Source organism: Mus musculus, chromosome 8, assembly GCF_000001635.26.
Source record: "Mus musculus strain C57BL/6J chromosome 8, GRCm38.p6 C57BL/6J".
Lineage (NCBI taxonomy): Eukaryota > Metazoa > Chordata > Mammalia > Rodentia > Muridae > Mus > Mus musculus.
Genome location: NC_000074.6, coordinates 54,074,159 through 54,089,166, shown reverse-complemented (window position 1 = coordinate 54,089,166; position 15,008 = coordinate 54,074,159). Strand labels below are relative to the sequence as shown.

Genomic DNA, 15,008 nt, shown 5'->3' with positions numbered 1-15,008 from the left:
CAACAACAAAAAAAAATCACTGTGCAGTTATTTTATGAAAACTCTAAGCCTTAATGATGTGAAATGTCTAAATAAGTGCTTATGTGTGTACTTAGGAGATATTTTAATCTTGGTGTTAAAATTCCAAATTATTTTTTAAGAATATGATACCAGTGTATATATAGACACACATATATTCATAATATGTTGTCAACGTGTACATTCATTTATGTGATGAGTAGCTATTGTGTTCTGTTTAGAAGTATGATTGATATCTGATTAAAAAGACCTAAAATACTCCAATGAACATCTGTATCAGGATCCTAATAAAATAACTAGATTCAAGACCATATCTAGAGCTTAGACATGCACATTCCCCTTATATTGCATGGCCTCTTTATTCTTAATTGTTGATACGTGTGTGTGTGTGTGTGTGTGTGTGTGTGTGTGTGTGTGTGTGTGTGTGTGTGTCTGTGTCTGTGTGTGTGTGTGTCTGTGTGTGTGTGCCTTCTTAATACATAATATAACCTGCTTATTCTGTATAATGTTACATATATACACTTTCATGGCTGATCATTTGACTTAGAAAACCAATTGATGTCTTTTATTTTTCATTGCTTTTTTTCCTGACTACTCACATGCCTCAATGTTCCATACCACACGGTGGACATATGGGAATTATGCAGTTCATAGTATTGACTGGCAACTTAATAGATCCATCAAAATGAAACCAAGTATGGCATTTTGAGTACATTTAGAGTCACTGAGGTAAACCAGACTTTTTAAAGAAGTTTCAATGCCATTAGTCAACTAAAGTTCAGCGACAGGAAGGTCCAACCTGTGCTAGTTGGCATTCAGGAAGGCAGTCCCAGTGAAGCAAATAAAACTCACTTTTGTAAGAAAATCCACAGAAGTTTAAATTCTGCATGTAAGTTTCACTAAGTTTTCTTCTATTTACTTTGATGAAAATGCACTTTAAAATTTTAGGCAATATGCACTGATTTAATTTTAAGATTTGCAACACTTATCAGCATATGTGGTAACTTCACTAGGATTTTATGTCTCCATATTGAAGTATCATATTAGTATATTTATAATTAGCCTGTTTTATTAAAGAATTTTTTTGGATTTCTTTTGTCCTTAAAATAGGAGCACACAGTGAAGCTCACACTGGCTTCAGATTTGGCTTCTTTCTCTCTTGCCTCCTGAGGGTACAGATCTCATTGCTAAACAGATTCACTTTCTATGTTTTTAAGCTGAGCTCTTTTGAAATTATACGGTATAATACTGTTTCTATGTGGACCAGTGTACTTCTACCCAACAGATCCCAGTAAGAATCACTTTAGGTGCAGCAGACAATATCATCTTGGTTTCTTGGCTTTGTTCTCTGTGGCCAGGGCTGTCATTTCACTTCCAAGTACAGGAAAAACAAACAACAACAACAACAAAACCAGGCACTCAGCACAGACAAAATCATGTTCTAAGCATTACGTGTGTGGCTTTAGTCTAAACAATTAACACTCTACATCCATAACGTTTTAGGATAATTTATCATACATAATATGCAATAAGTTTGTTTTTAGTGTTCTAGATAACCAGAGCTATTTCATATCCCCATGACATAATCTTAGCTTTGATTTTTCTCCCCTAATCGTGAAGCCAAACTATTATATCATTGAAAGCTAAGCATATGTCAGTAATAGTGCTGATCCAGCCATTTCTCAGTCACTTATCTACATAGACTCTTTAAGTTCAGTGATATAGTGAGGCACTTTGTTGTTATCCTTATTTGCAAAGAAGCTAACCTGTGTTGTCCTACAGGGAGTGTGGACCACTGGCAGGGTGTGAGTGAGTGTGGTTAACCATGGTAAGGATTCGGGAAGTACCACAGAGCCCATACCCCTTTGCCTGGTTTAAATCTCTATCCAGGCAGTTCTGCTTTTGGCTGTTATGAGACTGCAAGAAGTTTCAAATGATGATGATGACTTCTAGGCACTGTTTTGCCGAGTTCAAAGCAAGGTACAGGGCTTCTGCAGCAGAGGAAAAGCAAGTTTGAATGGACCTTTTGCCACATAAGACCATAAACTTTACGTGGAAGGAAAAAGATCATTTGGAAATTAAGATTTAAGGTAAAGTAAATATCAAAATAAAGTCTACTAAAAACCTGTAGATGACACAAATCCTACCTCCAAAAGCTACCAGGGCAGTGTCCACACTAGAAACATGAGAATTCATCCGGGAAGAAAAAAAGTATTTTAAGACACATTTTGCCACAAATGCCCAATAAAACCAAGTAATTCAACAATCACTGTTTTCATTAGTACATGAAGTATTAGAACTGAACATTTACATTGGAGAAGCAGCTAAAAACCTAAAGCATTTGTTGTAAACTTTAGAATTTCAATACAAGTCAAACCCATTAGCACTCCTTTTTATTCAAAGTTGTTTGCACTATTCATTTTTTTTCTAACTTGATAAATCAAAGATTTATTAACTGCCAATTTACACAAACTTGAACCTGCACATATATAGCAAAAGGTCAGCTCCCCTAATAATAAGAATGAGTTTCCTCCCGCAGCAAGGCAGTCTTTGAAAGACGACAGTTCACATGTCCAGGCGGTAGAGAAGGGATGTGGTTCTTGCCAACCAACATTTGTTTTTTCTGGAAGCTCTTACTGGGAAAGGTTCATTTGACATGTAAAGCCGTTTGTTGTTGGTTTGGGGTTTTTCCCCACAAAACAAAACAAAAATATTACAGTTTTCCAAAAGAGAGAGAGAGAGAGAGAGAGAGAGAGAGAGAGAGAGAGAGAGAGAAAGAAAGAAAGAAAGAAAGAAAGAAAGAAAGAAAGAAAGAAAGAAAGAAAGAAAGAAAGAAAGAAAGGAAAAAAAGAAAAGAAAAAGAAAATCTTCTGGCTAAGCACTTGTTCTTTCAATATACCTGCAAGTCAGAACACTTATACACCAGACATTGTGGGAATGGCCTGTAATCGCATCACTCAAGAGGTAAAAGATAGTTCCTGGTCATCCCAGAATGGATAGAGTTCCAGGACATCCTAGGCTCCATAAACCCTGACCCAGATAGACAAATAGACAGACAGGCAAGCCAGCCGGCAGACAAACAAATTGTGACCACCTGACCAATTTTTAGTCCAAGTGCAGCAAACCGTAAAGGCCAGAATAAAGTTCATGTTCATTCATAAGTAAGTGTGACTAGTCGATGGTTGGAACAAGTTCTTCTCTGCGTTTTTGCATATTGCCGCAATGAGCAGAAGAATTGTAGATTCTGAAAGGAGATAAGAGTATGCATCCTTCCTAAACACAGAAGGTGTTGCAAAGGTTCCCTTTTTTATAGAAAGGAAAATTAAAACTACAAAAACAGTCTATTCTTGAAAAGGGGAGGTGGCTGTCAGTAAAGTGGCTGATGCCCAGGTATAAAGATCTGACTTTGAAACAGAGTATGAACATAATAAGCCAGGCTCAGCAGAGTCTACTTGCAAACCAGGGAGATGGCTCTGGACCCTGAGACAAATACCCTAGCCAAACAGATGAGCTCCAAATCCACTAAGAAATACTGTTTCGAAAAAAAAAATGTAGACATTGAGTCAAGCATATGCTAAGTGGATCTCTGACCTCTGCAGGTATGGGCAAGCATAGGCAAACCCACCTGCACAAATCAAAATATGAGCAAAATAGAAGTGGTCTGAAGCCCTATAGAAGGAACATCAATATGAACTAACCAGTATCCCCAGAGCTCCTTGGAACTAAACCACCAATCAAAGAAAACACATGGTGGAACTTGTGGTTCTAGCAGTATATGTAGCAGAGGATGGCCTAGTCAGTCATCAATGGGAGGAGAGGCCCTAGGTCCTGTGAAGTTTCTATGCCTAAGTATAGGGAAATGGGAGTGGGTGGGTTGGGGAGCAGGGGCAGGGGAGGGGATAGGGGATTTGGGGAGGGGAAACTAGGAAAGGGAATAATATATGAAGTGTAAATAAAGAAAATATTTAATAAAATACACAAGCAAAATACATTGTACACACAAATAAAATTCTTAAAGAAAAAAAATAAAAGTACTACTTTTAAAAAGTTTGATAGCTATCCAGAAAGACAAATATGACCAGTGCCTTGCTCAGCCATCAGAGAAGCTTCCTCCTGCAACACTGAGGACCAAATGCAAAGACCCACTGCCAGATGTTATGGAGAGACTGAGAGATTTTGGAACACTCATCCGTAAATGGGATATCTCCATCAAATCCCTCCCCTCACGCACAAACCCCTGTGGATGAGAAGGCAGAAAGGGTGTAAGAATCAAAGGATACGGAGGACACCAAGAATCCTAAGTCCTTTAAAATAATATGATAAAAACACATAGGAGACCCCCACACACAAGACGACCACCACCCCATTCCTCAACATTAAAGTATTTTAATGCTTTAACTGCTATTTTTCCTGGCTATCTACTTCGTGCCTTATGTTTATCTTTTTTAATGTAACATGACAGCCATCTATAGAGATGCAGAGAAAAGCACAATGATATCAGATTATGAGAACAGATCAATGCTAAGTGTGTACAAAAGTTCTCAGGGTGTTGAAGACCATTGGTGGTCACTCTTACTCTCAGTATGCAAGGAGCAGTTGATAACCAGAGGACAGCATATATTTATAGCAGCTAAGGCAAGACTTAAGCTGGCAGGGCAAGAAGTTCCAGTCCCCAACACGCCAGGCACCAGTTTCTCAACAACCCAGTCATCGTTGAGTGAAGCATCCAGCTTGCTAAGTGACTATATCTCCATCTCAAGAGCCAAATCTCCCAAACCTACCACCCTAAACCTTCTAAGATGGTGTGACATGAAAAATTTTTTAGCAATCAGGAAATAATAATTGAGGAGAAATACAAAGAAGTGAAAGCCAAAGAAGGGTAAAGTTGAGCTTTATGTGTACAAATCGGGCTCTGTGTGTATGTATCCAGCATTGTCAGAACACAGGCCAACCATGGAGTCTTGTGAGATTTCTGAGTGCTTGTGAGGAAACTCACAAGTTTTCTTGTCTTGTGACAAGGCAAGAATATTGTGACCTTAGCTTCTTCAAAAATAAGGAATTGTTCTTGGAATGGGTTTTTGTGTGTGCGCCTCCCCCAACCCCTGCCAGGTGGGGTGTTTAGGAATAAGTTTGCTTCAGAGTATTCATTACAACTGGATGCCTCTATATTAAAACGTGGCTATACCATGTGCAGCTTGCCTGCCACGTTCAACTTGTCCATATGATTGTACACTTTACACACGTGACACTGTGACACTCTTAACCCTCAGAGTATACACTGTGAGATGCTCTGAGGAAAGTCAACCATTTCATAAGACATTAGTGGGCCTCCCTATTGTCACCATTCTCCCAGGTCCTATCACCTTTAGAACAATAAACAGAGCACCACACAGATGAATGGAAAAAACCTAATGCAAGAATGAGAAAAACAAATCAAAACACTTAATAATATACTCTGAGGAGAAAAAAGCTCTACAACTGCATGACTGTCCTTAACTATCAGCTAAATTCAGAAGAGGGAACCTGGACCCAACCCTTCCGTTGAGCAAATCTCTGCCCTCCTCAGAGTAGATTCCTAGGAGGTCAAACACTAAACTCCTAGCAGAAATTGATGTGGAATGTGGGATGGAATAATGAGAGACTAAAAGTCTCTTATTTCTAATCTTAGAATTGTGGTGTTGTGGAAGAGTTTGGCGGTGGGGGGAGGGCCGGGGGACGGGGGGACTGGAGGGAGGAGCTACTTCCTACCAAGAAGAATAGATAGTAAAGGACAAAAATAGAGACAAAGCTCCAACTAAATGATGGTGCACATCCTCTATATATTTCCTCTATGTTAATTGAACAAAATTACATTTTTGTATGCTGAATACTGACCAATATACCATATTCTTAATCCTTCATAGGAACTATAGTAACAAGTTTATTGCAAGCCTTAAGTCTTACTGACCCTAAACAATTATGTCCCTTTAAGGCAGAGGTTCTCAACCTGCGGCTCGCCACCGCATTGAGGACTGCATCTCGGATATTTTCATTATGATTCATAACAGTAGCAGCATTGTCGTTATAAAGTAGCAGTGACAGAATTTTATGGTTGGAGTCACCATAACATGAGGCAAGGTATTAAAGGGTCACAGCATTAGGAAACATGAGAACTGTTGTTATATGGGCTAACTCTGAAGGAGATTTATTTTGCTTTTGCAAATATGTCTTATTCCTAATAGTGTCCTAAGTGGTCTATGGAATCACACTACTACTCACCCTGTTCTGTAAAGTAGCCTAATTCTACAAGAATACTGCTCTATGACTAAAGCATCAAGGCCAGGGTTAATCTCTCATAATCAAACGTTCAGAGTAACCAATCACCTGACTGATGGCTCTAGCCTCTGGGACAGCTCCTCCATCTTTTCCCTCTGCCTCTGTCCTGCTGGGACTATGCAGGAGACTCCATCAGTATAATTGTTTTGCTTCTTAAATAGACCACCTCCAAGTAAAAGTCTTTATGACTTCTATCCAGTCTTATGCTTATATTTGTTGTTGTTGTTGTTGTTGTTCAGATATAAATAATCCCTCTCCCATGACTCAGAGTTCGGTTGAAACCCTGGAAGCTGGCTGGTCCTCAGAATTCTAGCTATCTAACCATCTTGGAACTTAGGAGAACTCACTGTTGTCTGTGTAACACCCCCTACCCCCCCTTGCCCCCTGCTCCAGCTCCAAACTGTTTTATTTGCCTTCTCATGATCCTACCCTATCCTAAGAGCATGCAAAGGTCTGGCTCAGATGAATTTGTCTATTAGAAACAATTTTGAATTACAACTCATGCTCCTCTCTCAAGTCGAAGCTCCCAGATCAAATGACACATTGATGAGTCTCTCGCAAATTTCAAAACATACAAAATGGTTTAATGCCAATTTCATAATAATAGATAATAAATTATCTTGACTTTTTCAGTTTAATGGTACCCCCCAAAAAACAAAAACAAAAACAAACAAACAAACAAACAAACAAAAAAACAGAAACTGGCATGTCTTTCAAGGTCTTTCAAGATGACCTCTGCATGACATAATACTTCATAAGCTGATCAATAACATGAAGATTATGTAAAAACTAATGAACTTAGTTGTTCATATGCACCATCCAGTACTTTTACTGTGAATAGAAATGACTCAAGATATTAGTTCAACTGTATCTTTTTAACCAAAGCTCAAATTTATTTGGTATCAGGTTAAAAGAGAAAATAGAGTCCTCCAGGGCATTCTGGTGTAGGCACACATATGGTATTTTGATGAACACTGTCATTGATTTAGTTGACACTGTAAATAACAAAGTAAAACACACATAGATGGGGCTGGAGAGATGACTCAGTGGTTAAGAGCACTGACTGCACTTCCGAAGGTCCTGAGTTCAAATCCCAGCAACCACATGGTGGCTCAAAACAATCTGTAATGAGATCTGACTCTTTCTTCTGGAGTGTCTGAAGACAGTCACAGTGTACATACATATAATAAATAAATAAATCTTAAAAGAAAAAAATTTTAAAACACAGAGATTTATTTAAAAATGGATAAAGACAACTGTAAGCCAAAATATGTAAAGACATGGGTATTTTGTACAACACACCCTTTCAAGAACAAATTATGAAAGCATGAAATTTGAGGAAGGGAGTTCTGGAAGGAGTTGGAAAGGCAGAGTGGAGGATGGATATAAGCAAACTGTGATGTATACATAAATAAAATTCTCAAAGGAAAAACAATACTGTGTTTTAAATGTTTTATAGCTATGCAGGAAGACAAATATGATCAGTGCCTTGCTCAGCGATCATCAGAGGAGCTTCCTTCTGCCACAGACTAGAGCAAGTACAGACACTAATAGCCAGATTCTATGCAAAGAGAAAGAGACCTTGAAACTTGCAGCCATTAAATGGGATATCTCCATCAAAACCCTCATCTCAGGTCTCAGGGCATCCTACAGAAGAGGCTGAAAGAGGGTAAGAACCAGACCCGATGGAGAACTCCAAGGAACAAAACCCTCTAAATCAACATGAGCAAAACATACAAACTCACAGAGGTTGAAACTGTATCCAGAGAGCCTGCACTAGAGGAGGTTTAAGATATGAAAGGAGAAATGTACACATGACCCTACCCCAAACCCAGAATGAACAAAGGATTCTTAAGGGTGGGCTGCAGGCCCAGCAGTACATGGCTAACAGACCACAAACTTGCTTTGTAGTTTCCTTGTCACATAATGTCACTTATTCATTTTAAACTGTTTCTTGTGCCTTCTCTTGGGCTCCTTCCCTTCCATTTATTTGTTTATTTGTTTGCTTCGTTTTCCAATTCCAATGTATCAGTTCTTGTTTTACCTTATTATATTCCATTTTATTATTATTCCCATAGAAGCCTGTTTGCTTTTTTTTTTTTTTTTTTTTTTTTTTTTTTTTTTTTTTGGTTTTTGAGACAGGGTTTCTCTGTATAGCCCTGGGTGTCCTGGAACTCACTTTGTAGACCAGGCTGGCCTCGAACTCAGAAATCCGCCTGCCTCTGCCTCCCAAGTGCTGGGATTAAAGGCGTGCGCCAGCACGCCCGGTGCCTGTTTGCTTTCTAATAACAGACAGAAAGTGGAAGTTCGAGGAGCTGGAAGGAGTAGCCGGAGGGGAAACTGGAGTCAGGATAAATTATGTGAGGGAAAAAAACAAAACAAAACTATTTTCAATAAAAAGCAAAACTGTTTGATAACCACAGTCTGTATGAGGTATGTCTTCCTTCCGATTTATTCTTTGTCGTAAGTCAATGTCTTTTGTAAAATTTAGTTCTTCATCTCCGAATAAGCAGAGTCTGCTTTACCCAAACTGAGACTAAAAATTATTAGATATGGCAATCAGGTGTTCTTTCCGAGATCATCAGTTGTCATTAGTTTGATAACAAGTTTTGAATGTCTCTTCTTATGGCCACATGATACCATTGCCTTAGTTTTCGACCCTGAGCTGTTTACTTTAACATCCTTCAGAAAGTATTTTAGGACTTTTCATTAAATCATACAGTCATGAAGAAAAGAATAGAAAGGGGAACTTAGTAAATTCAGTTCCAATTATCTGGGTGGCCATGGCTACCACAAAGAAGATTGGATGCTGAGCTTTATACCATATTGGCTTTCCTATATTGTGAATTTTAAATTGCTACATGGGTTTTATTATTTAACAAAATTTTGTGAGAGCTAATTCTATGTATAATTGACATCCTGTGTGAATTTTGTGAAATACTTTCTTAGGATTTAAGTTGTTCCTGGGAAACTAACTGGTTTCCCTCCAGTTCTCCAATATTTGCTAATTGAGGTGCCTTGAAAGGCCACTAGGGAGAGACATGGAGTCTTCACAGCAGTGTTTGGGTCACTGGGTGCAAGTTCCACAGCAAGGATACAGTTTCCCTGAAGGCATCAGTAAAACAAGCTGTCAAAAGTTCTGCTTGCCCACTAGGGAAAGGCTCAGTAAGCAGAAGTATACTGCTCATGAAATTCAAACATACAAAATAATGTTTCCTCTGATAAGTTAAAAAAAGTCATATTACATACCAAATATCAGTTCTTATTCAACATACAATATTTTAAAAAATGATTAAATAAGAAAAGAAACTTTTGCAAACAAAATTTTCAGAGAAAATAAGATGTTTAATGACTACCAATGAGAAGATCCTTTGAAGGTGACCTCTTGGAACACACAACTGAGCTCATACAAACATCCATGCTCTGATACAGTCATTTGGGATTGACCCAGACGTGACAGACTCCTTGAATAAACTATTGGCTTATCTGAAAAGGCTTCTCATTTAACTCAAGGCGTCACGCTTTCGTACTGTAAATCAAAGCCTAGCTATCATAGGCGATGGTGATGTTGTCTGACTAAGTCACAAGTATATCAGTTTGAATTTGCAGAGGCAGAAAGTGAATAGGTCTGGCAAACTTCAAAGGCTCGAATTACAGGAAGTATGATTCTGTCCCGAGCTTTATTTCTGTGGCACTTAGAGACGAGGATATTCTCGTCATTGTACGTATAGTGATAAGCGTGTGCTGAACATTGCAGTTCTCATAATGGACTGAAAAATCTGGTATTTGTATTTTTACCAAATGTAGACACAATGGTAACTTGATATCTTATAACCTAGTCTTGTCCGTATTAAAGTTTTTCTCAGACAAACCTTTCCAGGGAAGGTGGTTTGACCTCTGCACATTCTGTGTATGTTCACCAATAAAGTCAACTGAAAGTTGAGAGTAACACACCCCCTTCTATTTTTTTCCCCCCACTTGCAGTCAGCTACTATAAACCACTTCAGTCTGCTTCCAGCCAGGGGGCTTCGCAGTGCCTTAAACACAAAACTTTTGCAGGAGTTCAAGATCCCAACTATTACGCCAAGTATAAACTTGAAGATGTTATAAACATATTCTTTAGAAGGTTCAAGTGAGAAGTACACAAGATAAGATAACTGAGTCAGACAATCGGAATGTCTTCAAAAGTCCCTTAACGTGTTCAGGAAAGATGCTATTTCTCTTTAAAACAAAATAAAACAAACTAATTGATACTTTGATTTTTTTTTAATCTTATAGCCACTGTTTAGGAAAAGAATTGATAAAGTTTAGAAGATTCCAATTTCTGTTACATCTTGGATTTGACCAAGTTCAAGTTAATTCTGAAATCCAAAACCTTTAAGCCCAGTTTCTAAATTTACTCACACTTTTTCCAAACTAGCTCACAGAGCCTGGGGCCCCTGCTATGCAAACTCCAGGAGCATAAAACTCCGTTGTCTGGTCACACACCCCAGAAGCTCTTTGGAGTCCAAAACCAGCCAGGAAAAGAAAAGAGCATTTCCTACAGCAATGAAATTCTCTCTGGAGCCATGCCACTGGGGCAGGGTGCAAACTCCTCTGTTGGCAGGAGACCACTATGAAGGAGAAGGAATCTGTGTGACTGAACACCTCTTGGGCCCTTCCCTCCTCTAAGTTGCTTTCCTTTCTAGTAACAGCTTTCCACTGGGGGAGAGAAAAAAAGAAGAGAAACTTTGCTCCAAGCAAGCGTGCACCAATCTCTAACTTTGGATCCAAAGGTTAAATAAATAATTATGCACACACACTCCACGGCAGGTTCTCTGTACACCCAGTAAAGCCAAGCCCACACACAGTCCAGGACTTGGGAGCCTCGGATCCTCAGCCCGACCCGACGGGGTCCCTTGCACCTACCTTGACCTCGCCCCCGTCGGGCTCCGCTTCCGAGAAGCCCAGTCCCGACTCGAAGGCGGCGACGGTGGCGGGCGCCTCGCGCGGACTGGGGATCAGCGCAGCGGCGAGCAGGGAACACGCCAGAGACAAGAAGCACAGCAAGTGCATGGTGGATGGACCGGGAGCAGGGAGGCCGGTCCGTTGGCTGGCGCAGGCTGGGGCGTGAGGCTGAGGTCCTCTCCTGGTCCCTGTCCCGTGGTTTCCTCCCGGGGACCCCCCTGGGCGAGCGTCTCCCGGGACTCGGCGGCTCGCAACTTTTGCCCTCGGCTCTGGCAGCCCTCACGGGGGAGAGGCTCCCGGGTGTCAGGTACGAGCCTCACAGGAAACCGGACATCCGAACTGCCCTCGGTGGCGGCCCGCGAGGTGAAGCGAGGGCGCCGGCTCCGCCGATCGCGGTTTTGTTTTTGGTGTTTTGCAAAGAAGAGGGGGTGGGGTGGTTAAGCCCAGTCACCCCGCGATGTTCCACTCGTCCCGAAGAGCCCTCGGGTCCCTCGTCCCCCCTCCTCCCTCCCCTCGCCCGAAGTGAAAGGAGCCGGGCCGCGGGAGCCGCGGGAGAAGGCGGTGGTGGCGGCGGAGCCGGGGGGCGGGAGGAGGGCGGCGGGGCGCCCGGCGGCGGCGAGGCCCGCGAGCTCCCGGGCGCTCGAGCCTCCTGCGCGCGCGGGGCCGAGCGGTGGCGGTGGCGGCGGCGGCAGCGGGCGCAGGGGCAGGGCATGACTGATGCGCCCTCTGCCTGCGCTTATGTGAGAGAAAGCGGCAAGAGGGAGGGAGCGTGCCGAGCCCAGTCAGCCCTCCCCTCTCTTTCCCTAGGAAGCTTGCTCCCTCCAGCCCCACGCTTTCCTCCAGCCCCACCTCCATCCACTCTCCTCGCTTTCCCTTTCTCTGCCCTTCTCTCTGGGCTCTGCTGGGGTGTCGGGGTGGGGAGGCAGGGGCTCAAGTCAGGTCTGGGGGCTTGACTCTCTCTGCAGGACCAGTTTTAGGGGCCACATGACTGAGCTCAGCTGCTAGAAAGATGGGGAGGGGGGAGCAGGTACAGTGGGTAGGAGACGCACGCTTTGGCCCTGGCAACCCCTTGTGGTAAAATCCTTCTCCAGACATTCTTTATCCTGAGAAGTTTGGGACCAGCCTGAGACTTCTAAAACACTTCAGAGAAAAAGATCAACATTATAGCAGAGACCTATGGGGCCATAGTGCCCTTCCCAGCACCACCACCTCCACTGTTTTCTGGTTTACTTGAAGCAAGAATGCAAAGAGGGACATCTCAGAATACAGGGCAAGTCATTCATGCTAAGATCTTAGTGATCTTCCGGAAGACCTAAAGTTCCATCTGAAGGACAGATGGTCCAGAATCTTAAAGAACATTGATAGAGACACACCCAAACTGTATCTGCAAGACACACCTTCCATTTGCAAGAGAAAGAGAATGAAATGGGACAATTTATATGCTGAAAGAGCAAACAGCAGTGATGCATTTATTCTCTGGAAAAGCACCTAGGAACTCTGCTGTCTTCCTGGTGATGGCATCTGCTTTCCTGGGCAGGTGGGCAGATGGCAGAAGTTCCACTTAAGCTGCATCAACAGCATAGAGACATGAAAGGTCTTGCCTATTCAAAAACTATACTAAGTGCACTAATGTTAAAAAGCCACAAAATTGTCGTTGGAGGAAAGACGTTTCCTTGTAATTCAAATAATATGATCTGGAGGTCTCCTTGCCCAACATTTCCGTGAGTGCTTAAATACCTCTACAAACAGTGAATGCCCCTTGCCCTGACTGTGCTTCCCTTTATTGAAGACTGACATCATTGAATCTTCCAACTACCCATTGCTTTTGACTTTGGTATTTTGCGTACTTCGTCTAATGTAAATTCCACATGTTAGCCCCTCAGATATTTGGAAATATCTGTCACGTTCTCCCAGGGCTACTTTTCCTACCAGTGAAAGATTCCTTTTTAGTTTAACCCGACAGTTCCAATTATCCTCATCCATCATGCTAAGTTTATCTTCATAAAGTACGCCGTTCAGAACATGGCTCCATACTTAAAATACCCCAACGAAGCATGCAGAAAAGGAGGGGTCTTCCTTGTCTAGAAAGCAAGCATTTGTTGACATAGCATTGGACCAAGTTTATTTTCTGGCAGCCAAGTCATGCTGTTGATGCAAAGAACTCTTAAAGTTGACCAGATTTCTCAAGAAATCTGCGTGTGTACTAATATTTAGTTATGTCTGCACTACTCTGCATTTGTGGCAGGAGTTGTCTTCTGGGCTCTAACTTGTGTCTCATGGTTTATCATGAGGAAGTCTTACCTTGCCACAGACGGCCCCTCACAAGTTGCTAAGGCAATTTGGGAACTTGACATTTTCTGTATGTTCCCTTCTTTCTGTGTTCCTGTTGAACTGGCTGGATTTTGACTCAAGTAGAAATGGAGTGTCCTTGGAATCTTGTCTCAGTACAGTGGTTCTTAACTTTTATTGCACTTGGAGTCACAAAGGGCGGTTGTAAAACCAGATGGTTAGGCATGCCACCAGGATTTAGGGAATTCTGGGAAAAGGCTTGGATGTCAGAATGCCTCAGATAGACAGCCTACACTGAGAACTGTCACACTTTTCCATCAATCTCAGGATTTAGCATGGTATGAATACCATAAAAATCAGCAAAATTAACATGTATCAAAATGAATTAGTGGCAAACTTTTTTTAAGATGGTTAGCACATGCACTCCACTTACATATATTTATCTTCCTGTTGCTAATTACTGTTTTCTGTAAATAAAGTCATAGCAAGACCTGTTTAAATAAAAGAAACATCAGTTGTCTTTAAAACCAATACAGTAGGGCTGACCATATAGCCCAATGTTAGAATGCTTACTTACCATGAATGAAGCCTAGGGTTTAAAAGAAGATATCACTATTATTATGTATAATAGTTATTAATAAACATTATTTAACAACATACTTTTTTTAAAAGTTGCTAGGGATTTTCCCCCTGCTTAACACCTAAAAAATTAAATAACTATTACAGATTTTGAAGTTTAAAAATATCTTTTTTAAAACTGTTTTTTGTTTTAATTTTTTTTCTATCAATGACTTCCTGCAAGATCTTTTAAGATCGATTACTACTGTTATTTTTAAAGCACTTCTAAGGGAAAGAGGGTGTCATGTAACTGTTTGTTTTGTTTTATAGAAACTATTACTCTGTTAGTACAAACTAGGATGGGAGAACTGGATAACATTTGCATAGTATCTCCAGTTTCTTGTAGCTATTGGGTTTTTAAACTTTTTGACGATAGCGTTTAATCAAAAATTACTATATGTCTATGTCTGCTTCTTATCAGAGTTCCTGAGTCTCCTCTAGGCCAAATTCCAACACCTGTCACAAGTGGTAATGATGCAAGAAAGGAAATTTCCAGTGTGACCACACTGGGAAGATAGTAGACCTTGTACTACTGACTAACAAGAGTTTCACCCTTATACAGGAGAAGAAAGGCCTGGTACAAGAACTATAGTCAAGCAATCTCAATCAAGCTTGTTCGTGCATTTTATTATTTAGGTTGTTTCTACTTAGAGGTTCTGTTGGCAAAGCAGAAATCATTATTGCTTGCAAAGTCACTTTAGTTTGCACTGGGCCCTGTTCAGACACTTAAGGTTGGAGATGACCTTGATTCCATCAGTGGAGTAATGATTCTCATGTGGGACCAACATTTGTTCCCATCACTGAGTGAACTGGCCTGTAAG

At 41.1% G+C, this 15,008-nt stretch overlaps 2 protein-coding genes across 2 annotated transcripts in view; one reads left to right on the top strand and one right to left on the bottom strand.

The window, feature by feature from the left end:
- Vegfc (vascular endothelial growth factor C) overlaps window positions 1-11,635 on the bottom strand; it is a 108,923-nt gene extending 97,288 nt beyond the window's left edge. Inside the window, exon 1 of the mRNA NM_009506.2 lies at window positions 11,242-11,635. Coding sequence (NP_033532.1) covers window positions 11,242-11,388 — 147 coding nt within the window. The 5' untranslated portion in view covers window positions 11,389-11,635. The remainder of the gene's footprint in view (window positions 1-11,241) is intronic.
- Window positions 5,424-13,097, top strand: Gm33153 (predicted gene, 33153). The gene has a single exon (XM_006509526.4). The coding sequence runs from the start codon at window positions 11,394-11,396 to the stop codon at window positions 12,231-12,233; it is 840 nt and encodes a 279-aa protein (XP_006509589.1). The 5' UTR covers window positions 5,424-11,393; the 3' UTR covers window positions 12,234-13,097.
- Window positions 13,098-15,008: the final 1,911 nt, after the last annotated feature.